The sequence below is a fragment of the Aotus nancymaae genome, unplaced genomic scaffold, assembly GCF_030222135.1.
Source record: "Aotus nancymaae isolate 86718 unplaced genomic scaffold, 86718_ANA_hifiasm-v0.15.2.pri h1tg000008l, whole genome shotgun sequence".
Classification (NCBI taxonomy): domain Eukaryota; kingdom Metazoa; phylum Chordata; class Mammalia; order Primates; family Aotidae; genus Aotus; species Aotus nancymaae.
In genome coordinates this window covers 59,414,617-59,431,818 of record NW_026988419.1, presented here as the reverse complement: position 1 = coordinate 59,431,818, position 17,202 = coordinate 59,414,617, and the positions used below count along the sequence as shown (strand labels likewise).

Below are 17,202 nucleotides of genomic sequence, written 5' to 3'. Positions count from 1 at the left end.
GCACTTTGGGAGGCTGAGGGGGGGTGGATCACTTGAGGTCAGGAGTTTGAGACCAGCCTGGACAACATGGTGAAACCCTGTCTCCACTAAAAACACAAAAATTAGCCAGGCATGGTGGCGGGTGCCTGTAATCTCAGTTACTGAGCAGGCCAAGGCAGGAGAATCACTTGAACCCAGGGGGTAGAGGTTGCAGTGAGATCACATCATTGCACTCCAGCCTGGGTGACAGAGTGAAACTTCATCTCAAAAAAATAAAATAAAATAAAATAAAATAAACCACTTAGCATAGTGCCCAGGAATTTGCTAATGAATACTAAATGCTAGCAGTTGTAGTTATTGTTGGAGACAGATGTGAATTCAAAGCTCAGACCTACCATTTATTCTCTGTATGACCTTGCATAACCCAGTGACTACCCGACTAGTTGATGGGGGGCAGGTGTAGGTAGATCTGAAACCAAACCAGCATTGGTCCCTGAGATGATGTTTCTGAGCTATTTGCCTTAGCCTTCCCCAGGTTCAGTTTACCTGTAATATGGAGTAGGTAACATCAACCCAAAAGGCTGCTGTGAGAATTACATGAGATAAAATGCGGGAAAAAAACAAAAAACAAAAACTGGCACAGCAATAAATGCTAGCAACAAATCTGAATAACGATCTCAACACTTCCCTGCAGCTCTTATTTGCAGCAATATTTCCTGACATGTATGGATCTTCCTTATGAACCCTTCCCTATGATTTTGCCTCCCCTTCATCATTCCCTGGTACCTATCTGCTCCCATCACTGTCTCTCTGGGACTGCTGCTTCCCACTTCCTTTCTTCTTTGCCTAATCTCCCAACCTCCTTTGCAGCTCCCCTGCAGAACCACCACTGCAAATTCTCGCCAATCATATGCAAAAGAAATCTCCTGGGTGACTTCTGGGAAAGATTTCCCTCCTAGCAAATGGAGAGAGACTCCTGAGAAGAATCCCATTTCCATTCATTTCTTCCATCCTGCTCCAGACATTGCCATGTGAGGAAGTGATGCTTAGTGTTGCTTCGGCCACCTCATGGCCGTAAGTGGGGGCATCTCTGACATGCTGAGGACAGCAAAGCAAAGAGATGCAAGGGGTGTCTTTGCTGACATTCCTGAATGGCTGACCCAGCCCTGGAACCCATGGATCCTTGAATCTATGGGTTGAAGTCCTGTTACTTCCATTGAGAACATCACCATTGACACAATCCAGCTCTCTTCTTATTCTGCTCACCCCAAACCCCTTCCTACTCCCATCCTGCCCTCTGCCCAAGAATTCCTTCCTTTCAGCCCTTGTTGATTCACAGAACACGGAATTGACAAACATAAAGGGGAAAACAGAATCCCAGACCCTGGATCAGGGTTTGGTAAGTTATTCAGGATCCTCCTATTGTTGCCCCTACCCAAAGACTGACAGAAAAACACTTCCATCATAAAAAGCTGAGTGCTAAGAAGTGGCTTTGAAAGTTAGCTCCATAAACTTATTGAGTAGCTATTGTGTATACTGGATACAAGAAGGAGTAAGACTCGGTCCTCACTGTTGAGAAGCTAACTTGCTAGCACAAGGTCAACCATAATACCAGGCAAAACATGAAGGGCACCAGAGAGACTGAGACAACAAAGTGTGGTGTGAGGACCCCGTCTGTGAACTGTTAGTACTCACAATGACGTGAGAGGCTAGTGCCAGAATGTAAATCAATTCATCACCAAGTATATTGTTTAGTTCAGCTGATTTTTTTAGTAACGAGACTTTCGTAATGAAGAAAGCAGTGACTTGATTTACATTTGGGCACAGATTCATTATCCTGTGGTCAAACAGCACTCTGAGCAGTACTGTTACAAATGGGTGACAGCTCATGGAGTATTAAAAAGAACTAGGTCTTCATGGAGGAAAGGGATATGACAACGAATCTCGACCAAAAGGTAAGAGCTGAACCGAAAGGAATGGGCAGAGAGAAGAGAGTAGGTGCATTGGCAGAACAATCAGAAGTCTAATTCTGGTTAGCCATAAGGTGTATTAGGGACGAAGTGGAGGTGAGACTGGAGGACACACTGAAGTGAGCAAGCGAGAGGCATGGAACAGCAGCCTGAGAAGTCCAAATCTCTTTTGGTCTAAGATAGGAAGCCATTAAAGTTCTTTGAACAGGTCAGAATATATTGTAGGACAATTGATTGGGTGTGAAAAATGAAAGCTGGTCTGTAAAGACAGAAGGAGAAAGAAAAAGAGATAATGGCAGGCCTGGACCAGGAAAGGGTACTTGGAAAATGACTGGAAGTGAGGTTAAGTGAGAGGTAGGGATCAAGAGTGACTGTGCCAGGTTTCAAGGCCAAGTCAAAAGACAGTGCTTTTTTTTTTTTTTGAGATGGAGTTTTGCTCTGTCCCCCAGGCTGGAGTGCAAAGACACAGTCTAGGCTCACCACAACCTCTGCCTCCTAGGTTCAAGAGATTCCCCTGCCTCAGCCTCCTGAGTAGCTGGGATTACAGGCATGCGCCACAACACCCAGCTAATTTTGTATTTTTAGTAGAGACAGGGTTTCTCTTTGTTGGTCAGGCTGGTTTCGAACTCTTGACCTCAGGTGATCTGCCCACCTTGGCCTCCCAAAGGAATATGCCATACTGAGATTAGAGGCATGAGCCACCACATCCGGCAACAAGACTGTTTATCTGACTCACAGAAGTGGGAAGATCCAGTGGAGGAGGTGCTTTAGCAGGGGTTTTTCTGTTGAAGTCTTGGTGTGTGAATCGGGAATATATGTCCACTATTAGTTGGGTGTAAGAGTATGGAGCTCAAAGCAGAGACTTGGGACTCGTACTCACACAGCCGAGACTTGATACCAGAACACACTGGTGAGTGATGGTATCACCCAGGGGAGAAATAGAGAAAGGAGACAATCTAAGAGTTGGAGAATTGCCTTTATTTTAATGGTGAGTGGAAGAGCAGAAGGGTGGAGCTAGAGAAAACAAAGACTGAGGCTATCTCTAAGGAGGAACCTGAGAAAACAGTACTGCAGATACCCTTTGGAAAAGGGTTCTTCAAGGAAAGCATGCATGGCCCATGAAACTAAATGCTCTTTGAAACATAAAGCCCGAGCAACTGGCCCGTGAAACATAAAGCTGTAGCAACTGGGAGCTATGCTTCCCAAGGATAGTTTTAGAGACATTGTAGGGACACAAATCAGATTTCAGGATTAAGGAGAAAGTGGTTAGTTTAGTGAGAAAATGAGGCAGTGGACTGGATAGCAGTTGGAGGAAGGCTGGTGGTAAAAGTAAAAAGAAGGAGGGACAGGCCAAGGGCAGGCTTTTGTTAGGATTGGGGGAGGTAGAAGCAAAATGGAAAGAGACACCAGAGCAAGCAAGGGAGGTGCTGAGAGTGGTAGGGCCTGGACGGCAGGAACACAGCACGAGGAAGAGGATCTGGGGTCTGTCAGACGCGAGCAAAGGAAAGAAGGACAGCTGAAGATAAGGAGGGATTCGAAGGTGAAGAGAAGGGCAGTGGAAGAGCTCAGAGCCCTGTCCTGATGTTCTCAGTAAAGTCAGGCAGCAGCTGAGGTTGAAGAAGTCAGGTTGGGGTTGAAGTAATTTTCCAACTGGTTCACTGACTTGCCCAAGGTCAAACCATTGGAAAACGTTAGCTAGGATCAGAAACGAAGTCTTCCACCCAAGCTCAGTGATCTTTCTACCATATTAGAAAACTGTAAACTTTGTTATTCTAATATGAGATATTGGGTTTTTTCCTAAAGTGCCCTTAAATGAGCTATTCTGACTTTTAAGGCAAGTAGTCTAAAGTACTTTACTTTAAAAGCAGCCCAATGACAATTTGAGACCACTGGAAAAGTACGGAGATTTAATTTTTCAAGTCTCAAACATATTAAGAGGTCTCCAAAAATAAAATAATAAAACATAATTAAGAATTATTTTTTAAAATTGTAAATTAAGACTTTCTCTTTTCCAAGTGAAAAGATGTGAAGAACTCTCTAATGATCTGCTCCTTTCTTGAAATCTTTGACTAAAACTTTTCAGGAAGTTCCCCACCATCAATGTGGAAGAAAATAGACAATAAGAAAGGTAAGTTTCATTCTATGTAGGCCTTCCCTTTGCCACAGTCCACTCCTTCCTGTAGCTGCGTCCTCCTCCTGGTGACATGTGTGATGGGGTCTGGAAGCTTATCTGGGAGAAGGCAGGTTATAAACGCTTCCCTGAAGAACAGGCCCAGGAGTTCCTTGTGTCTTTAGCTCTAGGTGCCATGCCTGGCCTGGCTAGACTTAAACTGACTTGAGCCTACATTTAGCCAGGGTATTGGGTCCTCCATCTTGAGCAGTTCAGAGGTCACTGAAAGGCAAGCTCTGCTATACTCCTTTTAAATTATATTTAACTCAAACCTGTGGCTAAATAGGAAATGATACTCTCTTTTTGCTTTAGCTTAAATCTAGGGTTTCTCTACTTTTTTTTTTTAAATATAGAGACACTCTAACTATATTTCCTGGGCTGGACTCAAATTCCTGAGCTCAAGTGATACTCCCACCTCAGCCTCCCAATTACCTGGGTCTACAGGCACATACCACCATGCCTGGCTGTAGGGTTTCTCAACTGTGGGATTACTGATATTTGAGACTAGACAATTCTTTGCTGCAAGGAGGCTTTGTCGTGCATTGTAAGAAGTTTAGCAGCATCACGGGCTTCTACCCATTACAGTCCCGTAGCACAACTCTTCCCCACAAAGTTGTGACAACCTTGCTAAATATCCAGGGGGAGGATTTTTTTTTTTTTTTTTGAGATGGAGGGTCGCTCTTGTTGCCCAGGCTGGAGTGCAATGGCGCAATCTCAGCTCACTGCAACTTCCACCTCCCAGATTCAAGTGATTCTTCTGCCTCAGTCTCCTGAGTAGCTGGGATTACAGGCATGTGCCACCATGCCCAGCTAATTTTGTATTTTTTAGTAGAGATGGGTTTCTGCTTGTTGGTCAGGCTGGTCTCAAACTCCTGACCTCAGGTGATCCACCAGCCTCAGCCTCCCACAGTGCTGGGAATACAGGCGTGAACCACCGTGCCCAGCCTGGGGAGGATTTTAACCTAATAAAGCTAAGTATAAATTTAATCATGAAGAGAACCCAAAAAGTAGGGTTGTGTTCAGGTTGATCTGCAGAATAAAGACTTTGCCCATGACATGGGAGAATGTGATGGAAACACTTTTTGGTTCCACACTCTGCAGCTCACTAAAATATCATAATGGTAAAAATATGTCTGGTTCATTATCCACTATCATTTCATTAGCCACTGGAATGGAGCACCTGAGTTTACAACAGGGAACTCTTATAGATAAGACTCACCCATTTTTCTCTGTGACAGCAGGAGAGTTGCTTGAAGTCTGTGCATGGCCACTGTTGAATTCTGCTTGTGGATGGCTTCTATGATCTGCAGAGCCCTGGGGAACTGAGGGAAAAGAAAGGAGGGCTAAGAATATGTTCAGAAGTAGGCAGGGTGAGGTTTTGGTGCCCATCTACACTCTCTGCAGCCCTTCTCTCCCTTCCCTCATACCACTCCCTGACTTTCTATAGCCTTTTTCTAGAATATGTCATTAAAATTTAGCTGTTCTAGGATTCCAGTTCTCGTTCCGTGCTTGGTCCCAGCCAGCAAACTGTTTTCATGCTTATAGGAAAACAAGCTACTTCTTTCTGGCAATAGATATAACAGATTAGAGGCTCCAAGTGATGTGGCTCCTAGTAGAAGCAATAAACAATAGCTGGAACAACACTGCGCTAGACAGAGTCAGCAGACCAGCTTCCAGTTCTGGCTAGGCTGCCTGCTGATGTGGATAGTAGGTCAAGGAACAAAATGTGATGATGTGGGTAGGATTAACTGTACACAGGGAATCATCCCAGAAGTAACCCATTTCCACATTTTGATTGAGGACAGTTTATTGATGAGTTTCTCAAGAATGAGGGTAACAAATACAATTCTTTCTTCCAGTGACCATGGCTACTCAATCATGGGCTTCTTTTCCATTGAACTTAAATTCAACCTCAAGTTCCTTCTTAACACTTCACATCAATGCTTGTCAAAGTTGGCAGCGTGGACTCCCAACAAGGAGCATCAACATCACCCAGAAACTTATTAGAAATGAATGTTCTTGGGCCCAACTTCAGACTTTGTGAATCAGAGACCCTACAGGTAGGGTCTGGCAATCTGCGTTTTTATCAAGATCTCCAGATGACCTTGATCCATGTTAAATTTTGAGAGACACTGCTTCCAGATTAGTGAGTCTTAATCCTGGCTGTACATTAAAAACACTCAGAAAGATTTTAAACATGCCTAGGACCAGCCCCTAGAGATTCTGATATTGATCTGGGATGGGAGGTGCCATCAATTATTAAAAGCTCCCTAGACAATTTTAATATGTTGCCAAGGCTGAGAACCACTGTTCCAAGTAGTCACTACCAATCAATTAGGGTTGGAAGGAGACTGCACACCTATTTGCCACCCTTATTTTAGATAACCCAGAACCATCCAAACTGAAATATAACCAACAAAGATAATCTATAAATTTGGGAATTGTGACTTATTGTGGAAGATGAATACATGGTTGATGTTATAACGACAGAATACGTGATAGAAATGGAGTGTAGAAAAATAAATACAAAATATAGAAATAACTTGTTTTTGTGTTGTCTGTTCTGGAAAGAACATGTGCTGATTTTAAATTGTTAGTTTGGTTCCTTAGCATAAATATTTCTTGTGTAGAATAAATGCAATTCTTTGAGCTAAGGTGGTGGATAAAAACATCTGTTGTTGTTATCATTAATATTGCTATAAACACCAAAAGGGTAAAGAGAAAAATTTAAGTGAGACATTAATAAATTTTTTTTTTTACACACACACAAACACACACAAAACATTATGGCCAAACAGTGAAACAACAATATTGAAAGAAGAAAAAAATAGAAATCAAGAAAAATAGCCACAGTCTGTTAGAATTTTATTAACTAATTCCCTTCCTCCCCTCATTGCCTTTTCTCGGTTGATAAAAATCCTTCAGTTAGAGCACCAGGCAGGTTTTCCCCTCTTGGAGATTCTAAACCACTGTTTGGCCCACACTCACTTGTAATACTGTGATAAGCAACATAAAAGCAATAACTGACATAAAAAGAAAAAAGAGAACCCACTTCAGGGATACAAACATCTTTCTGTTTCCCTGTTAAGAAGGAAAAATCACCACAAATAATTTTTAATCTTGTTCACTGGCCCAACTCAGCAGCACCAAGAGCTACCACTGATCAAAGTCCAAATGATATTGCTCCTGCGGAAAGCTCAGATTGCAAGCTTTTGTCTGTACCTATTTTGAGATCCTCAGTCTAAAAAAATAATAAGGAGCAATAGCAATCCAAAGAAGAAAAAAGTTCAAAGAGATATGGAAAAAAAAACTATAAAATCTCTTTTGATTTGGGACACTCCTTATGAAGGTGCCATGTCCAAGACCAGAATGACAGGAAGCAACATCTTTACCTTGCTCAGCAAATGCTCACAGCTACTTTGCTGGAGTTTCCACAGAATTTCTGTCCATGGGCCAGGCACAGTGGCTCACACCTGTAATCCCAGCACTTTGGGAGGCCAAGGCAGGTGGATCACGAGGTCAAGAGATCGAGACCATCCTGGTCAACATGGTGAAACCCTGTCTCTACTAAAAATACAAAAAATTAGCTGGGCATGGTGGCACGTGCCTGTAGTCCCAGCTACTCAGGAGGCTGAGGCAGGAGAATCGCTTGAACCCAGGAGGTGGACGTTGTGGTGAGCCGAGATCACACCATTGCACTCCAGCCTGGGTAACAAGAGCGAAACTCCGTCTCAAAAAAAAAAAAAAAAAAAAAAAAAGAATTTCTGTCCATGTAATTGAAGTGAAAACTTATTCCATGCTTCTTATTAATTTACACTTCAATCATCAAAATATTGATTTTTAAGACTTATTTGAAGTATAAAACCAGAAACTTACAGAATATTCTGAATAAAGCTTAGAGGGAATCTGCTCCTCCATCCCCCAGCTTTGCTGAAGAGCAGGGAGAAGGATTTGGGCCAAACTAAAGAGATAAATAAGATGATCAAACATTGAGCTCAAAGAAGCATCCAAAATTGTCAAATACTTTTCAGTATGATCTGGTGGCAGTTGGAATCACCTGGCTTCTCTCTGGCAAATGACTTGCTGAACAAGGAGATTGGAGAAATGGAGATATGAAAGACAAATAAGATGACTCCTTTTAAGTGTATGAATAGGTTCAGTAAAGGAATTAGACCAGTGACATAGCTTGAAAAATAAAGTTATGAACTTGAATAGTAGAAATATTCCTAAAATGCCACACTTGGGGAATATGCAATTATGACAACAGAAGCTTTTCTAGAGATGGGTCACGTTTCATCAGGGAGGGTCCCTAAGTGTTTCTGGTTTCATGAAGTAAAGGAACACTTGGAGTGGAGTTCTGGAGGAACTGAATCCTTCCAAAATCTGAGTTCTATGAGCCATTCATATGTTTCAAGGGGACATATTAGTCAAGTCTTTACCAGACTGTTTTGAAGTAAGATGGAAAAGCATTTGACTGTCAGGAAAAAAAGAAAAAACAAAAAAAACAAAAAACGGAACACCATTAGCAGGTGTTGAAAATGCATTTGGGGCCACTTAGTTAGAAATATAAATGTGTGAAGTATCAGGCAAAGAAGATGGGGAATCAGGAGGTTTGTGATGAACCAGAGAATTCATACCCCACTTAAAGACATTCAGGTTGAAATTTTTTTAAAAAAAGCAGTGTGCCTGGCCAAACATAACACATCTTTGGAAGACCTCCTATTTGTGACTTCCTATACTGGAGGATCTCCTATTTGTGACTTCTAGAGGGAAACAGTGGTCTGCACCCTGGGTCAGTAACAACCAGATACCCTTCTTTCGAAAATGAAAATGCTCTCATTGTCTCCATCCCCAAGTCTCCTCGAGTTCATGAAACACTGATGCTCTCCCAGACCCTGCTACTTCTCTTTTTCTCCTACTCCCTAACCTCCTTGCCCCAAGGTAAAGTTCCAGTTCTGTATTTGCTGGAAACAGGCTGAGAGATTTCAAAGGAGTCTGAAGTAAGTACCCAGAGCCTCTCTGCCTACACACTGGGCAGTGGCACTGGGCCTGGCAGATAAACTGTAACTGTAACAGTTACTACCACAAAATCCTCACTTTCCATCAAATGCAGGTGTTGTCATTAAAGACCATGCTTCAAAAACCATATTCTCTCAAGTGGAAGTGCAGGGACCTTCAAAATTCAAAAGGGTGAGACTGCAATATTTTAAAAATGTTTGAAAACCACTGATGTAGTCCAGTTCTCTCATGTGACCATGACTGGAGCTTAGGGATATTAATTGGTGGAGGACTGAGACCAGAAACCCACATTTTCACTTCTTGTCCACAGTACCTCTTCCTTCCATGAATGTTCTCAATCAGTCTGAGATTTATATACCAGGTTCTGGATCATAGAAAGGTCTTCCCAAGACACTAAACTTTCCTCAGTCTTAAGGTAAATCTCATACAAACATGTCAGAGTATGTCCAAGAGGATGGGTTACAAAGAAGCCATTGGTAAGGATTGCTGTAACTAGATCCGTGTCCCAGGGAACATGGAAGGAGGTAGAGGGGCAGCTGCAGAGGAACTGAGCTTATCCCTGTCTATTCTCTTCCCTTCTGTAAAATCACCTTTCAGAGTCCTCTGCAAGGTTGGCCTTAAATTTAATTACTGTCACCTATAGGAAAATGAAGGAGGCCGGGCACGGTGGCTCACACCTGTAATCCCAGCACTTTGGGAGGCAAAGGCAGGTGGATCACAAGGTCAAGAGATCAAGACCATCCTGGCCAACATGGTGAAACCCCATCGCTACTAAAAATACAAAAATTAGCTGGGCGTGGTGGCACGCACCTGTAATCCCAGCAACTTGGCAGGGTGAGGCAGGAGAATCACTTGAACCCAGGAGGCAGAGGTTGCCGTGAGCAGAGATTACGCCACTGCACTCCAGCCTGGGTGACAGAGTGAGACTCCATCTCGAAAAAAAAAAAGAAAAAAGAAACAAAAGGAAAAAGAATGGTGGACAGAAGGTCTTTATATAACAGTGATCACTTCCAGCTTTGGAACCTTCTCTGGAATGCCCCCTGAATTTAGAACACCCATTTCAAACCTCAAATGAGTTCACCTTTATGGTCACCAGGCTCGTTGCAGTCTTGAACCTCGGCACTTCCCCTGGTGCCCGCTGCAATGGGAGAATGTGGCCCACTGCTTTGGTTTGAAGTGTCCCCTGTGGAATGAAACAAAAGGACTTTCTCAAGGTTATGCTCCCACACCTAGATGAATTACCAAATTGGGTGATTCAAGTTGGCTATGAAAATCCACACTCTTCTTATGGTTCAAGGCACCAAGGTGATTCATCTCACCTATGGACTTGGTGCTTATTTTTAAGATTTAATACAGTGTAGTCAAAAAAGGGCACAATAGTAAGAAACAGGAGAATTAACTGTTCTGGCTAGATTCTCTACTAGCTGGGTGACACTGGGTAATTTGGGGAAACTCTGTCTCACTGATGACATTAGTCAAACAGGGAAACTCAGTGACAAACAGACGTCATGAGTGCATCTGACCAGGACTCTTGGTTCCATCACTGGAGAGCTTTCCTGTTCTTTCAGTTGCCACTACCAGGGAAACGAAAAGAAGGGTGAGCTCCCTCCCTGGAAGCTACTCCTTTTTCTCCTCCACATCTCTGTCTCCTGGGAGTACCTTCCCTTCCTGCTGTCCTGCAGCCCTGATCATAGACCTTTATTATGCCGTCACTACACACTCTATTCTCTTGAGGAATATCACATTGCAGCTTCTCATTGTCCAGTGAGCTGACTTCCAGTTAGATTCTCCAACATCATGTTTCCACCAGGGATTTCCCCAGCTGTCACACCTCTTCTTCCATTCTCCATGACCTCAAGGTCACAAGGGGACGAAGATGTTCCAACGTCTTTTACCTCAGTTATCTGGATCTCTTGACTTTAGATAGAAACTACACCAGCAGCAGGACTCCTTCTCCTCATGGAGGAGATGTTTTTCTGGTTCTACCCCGAGGCACTCAACCCTAACTCTTTCCCCATCTCATTTTTTCCTGGCCTCTTACCTAGACCTTGTTCTCACTTCCTGCACCTTCCTTCTGACTTTGGCTATTTCTATTTCTGGCAGCAGTGCTTCCAGATGCGCCATATTAGAATATTTGGTATCCCTGACCTTCCTCCTTTATTATTTACTCACATGGGATTTTCTTAAATCCTCCCTTTCTCCCTCCTTCTGGTTGACTCCTCCATCTCGGGCATCACTTTTCCATACCCAGCTTGGTGTCACCCTTGTCTCTCTATTCCTTTCAAGTGGCTAAGTAAACATTTCCAGCTGCCTCAAAGTATATTTAAAAAGACATAAGCCCCTTGTTCAAGAAGCCTGCATTCTAATACAGAAAGTAAGAAAAAGACATTAAAGATATGAAACAGGCCGGGCGCGGTGGCTCACGCCTGTAATCCCAGCACTTTGGGAGGCCAAGGCGGGTGGATCACGAGGACAAGAGATTGAGACCAGCCTGGCCAACATGGCAAAACCCCACCTCTACTAAAAATACAAAAATTAGCTGGGCGTGGTGGTGCGCGCCTGTAGTCCCAGCTACTTGGGAAGCTGAGGCAGAAGAACCGCTTGAACCCGGGAGGTGGAGGTTGCAGTGAGCTGAGATCGCGTCACTGCACTCCAGCCTGGTGACAGAGCAAGACTCCATCTCAAAAAAAAAAAGATGAAAGCACCTGAAACTTGTAAGGGAGTATGTCAATTTGACTAGTGATATCCCCAAATCCATGTCCATTCAGAGCCTCAGAATGTGGCCTTAGTTGGAAACAGGGTTTTTACAGATGTAGTTAATTAAAAATGAGGTCATACTGGATTAAAGTGGGTCCTGAAGCCAATGACTGGGTCCTTATAAACAGGCCATATGAAAACACAGAGAGACTCAGGGAGAATGCATATGACAATAGAATCTAAGAGTGGAGGGATGGGTCTACAAGTCAAGGAAGGCCAAGTATTGCCAGGAACCAAGAGAAGACAGGAGAGAGACTTGGAACAGACCCTCTCTCAGAACCTCCAGTAGAAACTGATGTTGCTGACACCTTGATGGACTTCCAGCCTCCAGAATTGTGACAGAAGAAGTTTCTGTTGTTTTAAGCTACAGAGTTTGTGGTAATTTGCTATGGCAGCCCTAGGAATCTAATGTTGGGATTGGGGAGTGGCATGGCAGATGTTAAGGTTTGAAATTAGAAGAAAGAGAAGGAAAAACTCAGGCTGAAAGGCATGTACTTTCAGCTTGATTTGGCTGGGAGGTGCAGGAAAAAACTGGGTGGGAAGAAGAGGTAAGAAAAGCTCCATTATTTTTATTTAACAAACAATATCATACATATGGATTATTATGTTCTCTGCATTGTTCTTAGCCCATGACTATTAATATTAACTCATGACTATACATATTAACTCATTTAATCCTCATAGTAACCCTAAAAGAGAGCGACTATTTTATTCCCATTTTACACCTGAGGAAATTGAGACAAGGGAAGGTTAAATGACTTGCCCGAAGTCACACAGCTGTAGAGGGGCAGAGCCAGGATTCAAACCCAAGCACAAAATTTTGTTCCAAGGTCTGAACTCCTAAATATTACAGGGTGCAGGTCATTTATTTAAACATTTAAAAATCGTAATCCCTGTTTCCTTTTTTCCCCCTTTATAAATGGAAGTAAAAAATCAGATCTTTGTACATTCTTTCATGTGCTTGGGCCTCTAATGGTGCCACAGATTCGCTGCTGCGGAAAAAGGCTCTGGCCTGGCCTGGCATTTAGTGACCCACCCAGAAGACAGATCAGGCATTGTTTCAGCTGAGACATTGTTCTGGTAGATTTCCTGGTTGGTGATCTAGGCTGGGTAGATGTTCCTGCCCTCATTATGGGCCTGGCAAAGGGCACCTACTGTATCTGGCAGAGAAGGCGCATGCAGATGAGGCACAAAAGCCCAGGCTTCCCCTCCTAACTGCTGCTGGCAGATTTCACAAGGAGCCAGTGTGGTTTCTGGCTTGGACTGACAGCTGGTCATCAGCCATCTTATCAGAATATAAAGGATAAAGAGGCCAACTTGTGGGAGGTCTGACAGGCAAATGCCACCAAAAGCGGCACCAAGAAAGTTGGATTCTTAAAGAATAGAATCTCATTGACACTTTTTTTTCCCTACAGCCTTATAAAAAATCCTGGCCTCCATCTCTACCACACAAAACAAGTCTAGTAATTTCAGGCCTCTGAAAGCATTTTCCACTTTGATTATCCAGTACTTAATTCCAGTCATTATCCCAGTTAAACTTTGACTGAGTTCAAAGAAAATCTTGCCTGGTAACTGTTTTCCCCAACTTGGAAGCCAAGGAAGGAAGTTTTCCATTATCCTGGAAATCAGTGTCTTGCTTGTCCTGGAACAGCATCATCTGGGGAATTCCCCTTCCCTCTGATCATCTAGGGACCGTCAATCCGTTCTCATCTGATTCTCACCAGCTTCAGGTTGGATTTCTTTCTTAAAATTTATGTCCTGCCTGCTTCTGGTAGCTTCAAAGACTGTTCGCTTCTTGTGGCTGTGTTAAGTGGCCCAGTTTTGTACTCCTCTCAAGCCTGGGCCAGTGGGGGGTCAGTTTGATTCCATATAAGACTGTTCCCTCTTGATCGGAAAAAAAATGTTGTGGGTACCCCAAAAGAACCTAGCAGAATGTTCTGCACAGACAGGATGTTGAGAAACTGTTTGGAAGGAAGGACAGCAAATAAGGATTAAGAAGTCTGGATTATAGGAGATTTCCTAGCTTCCATCTGTAAAATGAAGCAAGATTCCTAGCCTACTTCTCAGGGTTACTATAATAATTAAGGGAAGCAATGTGAGTGAAAGTGCTTTGAACAGACTATAAACTGCTTTGCAAAGTATAAAATAACTCTATCTGTCAGCTCATCAAGAAGAAAACAACTCCCACCTCTAGGATCATTCTGGCTCCTACAGTTCTGGTTTCCAGTGAAGCAAAGTTATTTACTTTCTTATATATTTTACTTAAAAGGAAAATGCTCTAAATGTTTGTGGCATTATAATCACCAAGAACTGGAAACAATCCAAATGTCCTTCAGCTGGCAAATGAATAAAATTGTGGCACATCCATACACTGAAATTCTGCTCAGCAATGAAAATAAATAAACTACTGATAAACACAACATTCAGATGAATCTCAGAAGCATTATGCTAAGTGAAAAAAGCCAGACTTAAAAGTTTCAAATCGTATGACTCCATTTACAGAGTCAAGACTACAGGGACAAGACTGGAAGAGGCAAGGCTATGGGACAGAAAACCCATCAGTGGTCATCAGGGGCTGAGGGTGAGTGGGGGTGGACGTCAGGAAGGGCATAAGGAAACTTTTTGGAAATGTTCTTTTTCTTGATTGTGGAGGGGATCCAGTTTTATCAAACTGAATTTTTCTGCATGTAAATTACACTTAATAAATTTGACTTTTAAGAAGTTACTAGAATTTTTAAAAATGAGGTCTCCTTTTCTTCAAACTCGATCTATTCCTAGAAAGCAAGATCCAATCTGCTTCTAATCCATCAGGGGGAAGGAATCTGATGGGGAGAGCCCTGCTGTTGATGAGGGACTTTTCACAACCATTTGCATCATTGACCATAGCTGGTTTTGACACTAAGCACTTGGCTCAAAGTCTATGAAATTAGCAGGCTCTAGTTACTTGTACATCTCAACCGTCACAACTTTATTGACGAGAATGGCTACCAGCTGTCACCCTTGCCTCTGCCTCTGTATTCGGTGATTCAGACTTCATGGCCACAGCAAATCAAACCGTGATCCTGCTATGGCTCATCGTGTTGAGGTTTGAACTCCTGGCCAAACGGCTGTCGCTCAGCTGTTATTATGCCAATCACCCGTCACTGCAGGTTAAACATGATAGGTACACCAAGATCTTCCAACTCTTCAGACATCTGAAAGGCAACTTGCTTTTCACACCAGAAGGCAACAAATCTGGGAGATATTTAGCTCCTAGATTTTAGAATTTCTGGCTTTATAGAAGCAGGGGCCAAGGGAACTTGCTATCTTTCAGAATGAGTTGAAGAAGAGCCTCAAACTAGTGAGGAGGAAAAATGGTGTCAGGAGTACATGACCTAAGTCTGAATAATTTTGACGTTCCTGAAAATGTATATACACAAATGAATCAAGCTCTCAGCATGAATGGAGCACAGCTCTTTGCAAAAACAAAAACAAAACCACTTGAAATCTCTCACATGTTATTGCTGTATTCTAATTTTTCCCTGTCGAATAAACAAGACATAAGACTTGGAAAATTCTCTTTTTTATGAAGATTTTACTGTAGTCAAATTTGAGATTTGACAGGTACTATTCTTCTCCAAAACTGAAAGAAACTGTTTCATCTTTTTGAAGTTACAGCATTTTGGTTTTGTTTTGTTGAGATGGGAGTCTCGCTGTTGCCCAGACTCAAGTGCAGTGGTGTGATCTTGACTCACTGTAACCTCCGCCTCCTGGGTTCAAGCAATCCTCCCCGCTCAGCCTCCCAAGTAACTGGGATTACAGGCTGCATTACCATGTCCAGCTAATTTTTTTGTGTTTTTAGTAGAGACGAGTTTTCGTCGTGTTGGCCAGGCTGGTCTTGAACTCATGACCTCAAGTGAGCCAACCACCTCAGCCTCCCAAAGTGCTTGGATTACATGCATGAGCCACTGTGCCCGGCCTGAAGTTACCACATTCTTATGTCCTCCATAGAAGAGTATTTCAGACTTTTTTTTTTTTTCCAGTGAAGCTCACATTTAGGAAGGGAGTAGAGAGGGAAGTAACATTCCATTTGGTGAATATGTAGCACGTGCCAGGTACTGTGCAGGATGTCATCTTCACAGCAGTCCTAAGGATGAGGCCTTCATGAGTCCCATTTTACAGCTGAGGAAACTAAGGCTCAGAAGTTCAGTAATTTTCCCCAAACTACATGGCGAATGCTGGCATAGCCGTCATTTAAAGTCCATTGTTTGACTCTAAACTCCACGTTTGGACAGTATATTAACTCTTTCCAAAGCTTGACTGGTGACTTGAGTCCAATGTGCCATATTCAAGATGGAAAGCAATGGCAGGGCATGGTCTACTGGAAACAGCACTGAGCGAAGGGTCTGAAGAGGCTCTGAAACCAGTGCTTACACTTGCAGAACACCTAAGGGGAGACACAACTTATTTAAACTCTCTGTGCTCCTGGTTCCTCTGTTAAGGGGTAAAGCAAAGCCTGCCTTTTTATTTGCAAGACTCTTTTGCAGAAAAATAGCATTATTATCCTTGCCATAGCCCAGTTAGTTTTCCCCTAAATGTTTCTTTACTATTATGTGGTTACAGTCTAAACAACTAATAAGAGTTACACAATGTGATAACATATTTTATGATTCTACATGAAAATGTTTAGAGACATAGAGTAAAGGCAACTCAAGTGTGTTATTGATCATAATAACGTTGTTCCATTCGGTGGTGAGGTGGTAAAGATACCTTTTCAGGCACCACTTCTTTACGGTCAGAGTCTGGAGCTCTAAACAAAGTTCGTAATGGTGAAAACGGATTCCAAATTGGAGGCGCTAACCATGGGCATCCTCTGAAGTTTTAACATCGAGTCCTAGGGGTGCCTACTGCTGCACAAAAGTTTCATCTGGAGCATACTTTTGTGCCATGCCGAACGATATGATACTAGGCACAAGAGGACCGCAAGCCCACAATGACTTTGCAGCTTCCTCTCTGTGCATCAGATAAACAGTATTCTGCTCTCTGGCTTATTTAATCCTAGCATGGGCAATAATTTTATTCCATAGCAAAGGAGATTCCTGTGCATTCCAAGCTATGCCATGACAAGAATTCTATTGTTTGTGCCAAACGGAGGTTTGGCAGAGCTCATTTCTTATCAGAAACCTCGAAGCCACAGGCCGTCTTCTGTCTGCAGTAAACCACTCGCTCTAAGCCCTGTCACAACAAAGCATGTTTTCCTAAAGTAAACTACAATGCTTGCCCCCTAAACATTTCCCCCTACAAGATATGTTAAGCCTGCAGCTGTCA

General features: G+C 42.9%; 1 protein-coding gene across 4 annotated transcripts in view; it reads right to left on the bottom strand.

Moving 5' to 3' along the window:
- Positions 1 to 17,202, bottom strand: part of MYO3B (myosin IIIB) — a 493,214-nt gene that overhangs the window by 125,367 nt on the left and 350,645 nt on the right. For 3 of the 4 annotated variants that reach the window (XM_021668991.2, XM_064373364.1, XM_064373365.1), the window contains 2 exons: positions 10,220 to 10,321; positions 5,339 to 5,441 (listed from right to left, as the gene is read on the bottom strand). In XM_021668991.2, coding sequence (XP_021524666.2) covers positions 5,339 to 5,441; positions 10,220 to 10,321 — 205 coding nt within the window. Of the gene's footprint in view, positions 1 to 5,338; positions 5,442 to 10,219; positions 10,322 to 16,241; positions 16,322 to 17,202 lie in introns of those variants that run through there. The other variant, XM_064373366.1, reaches the window with a different exon arrangement.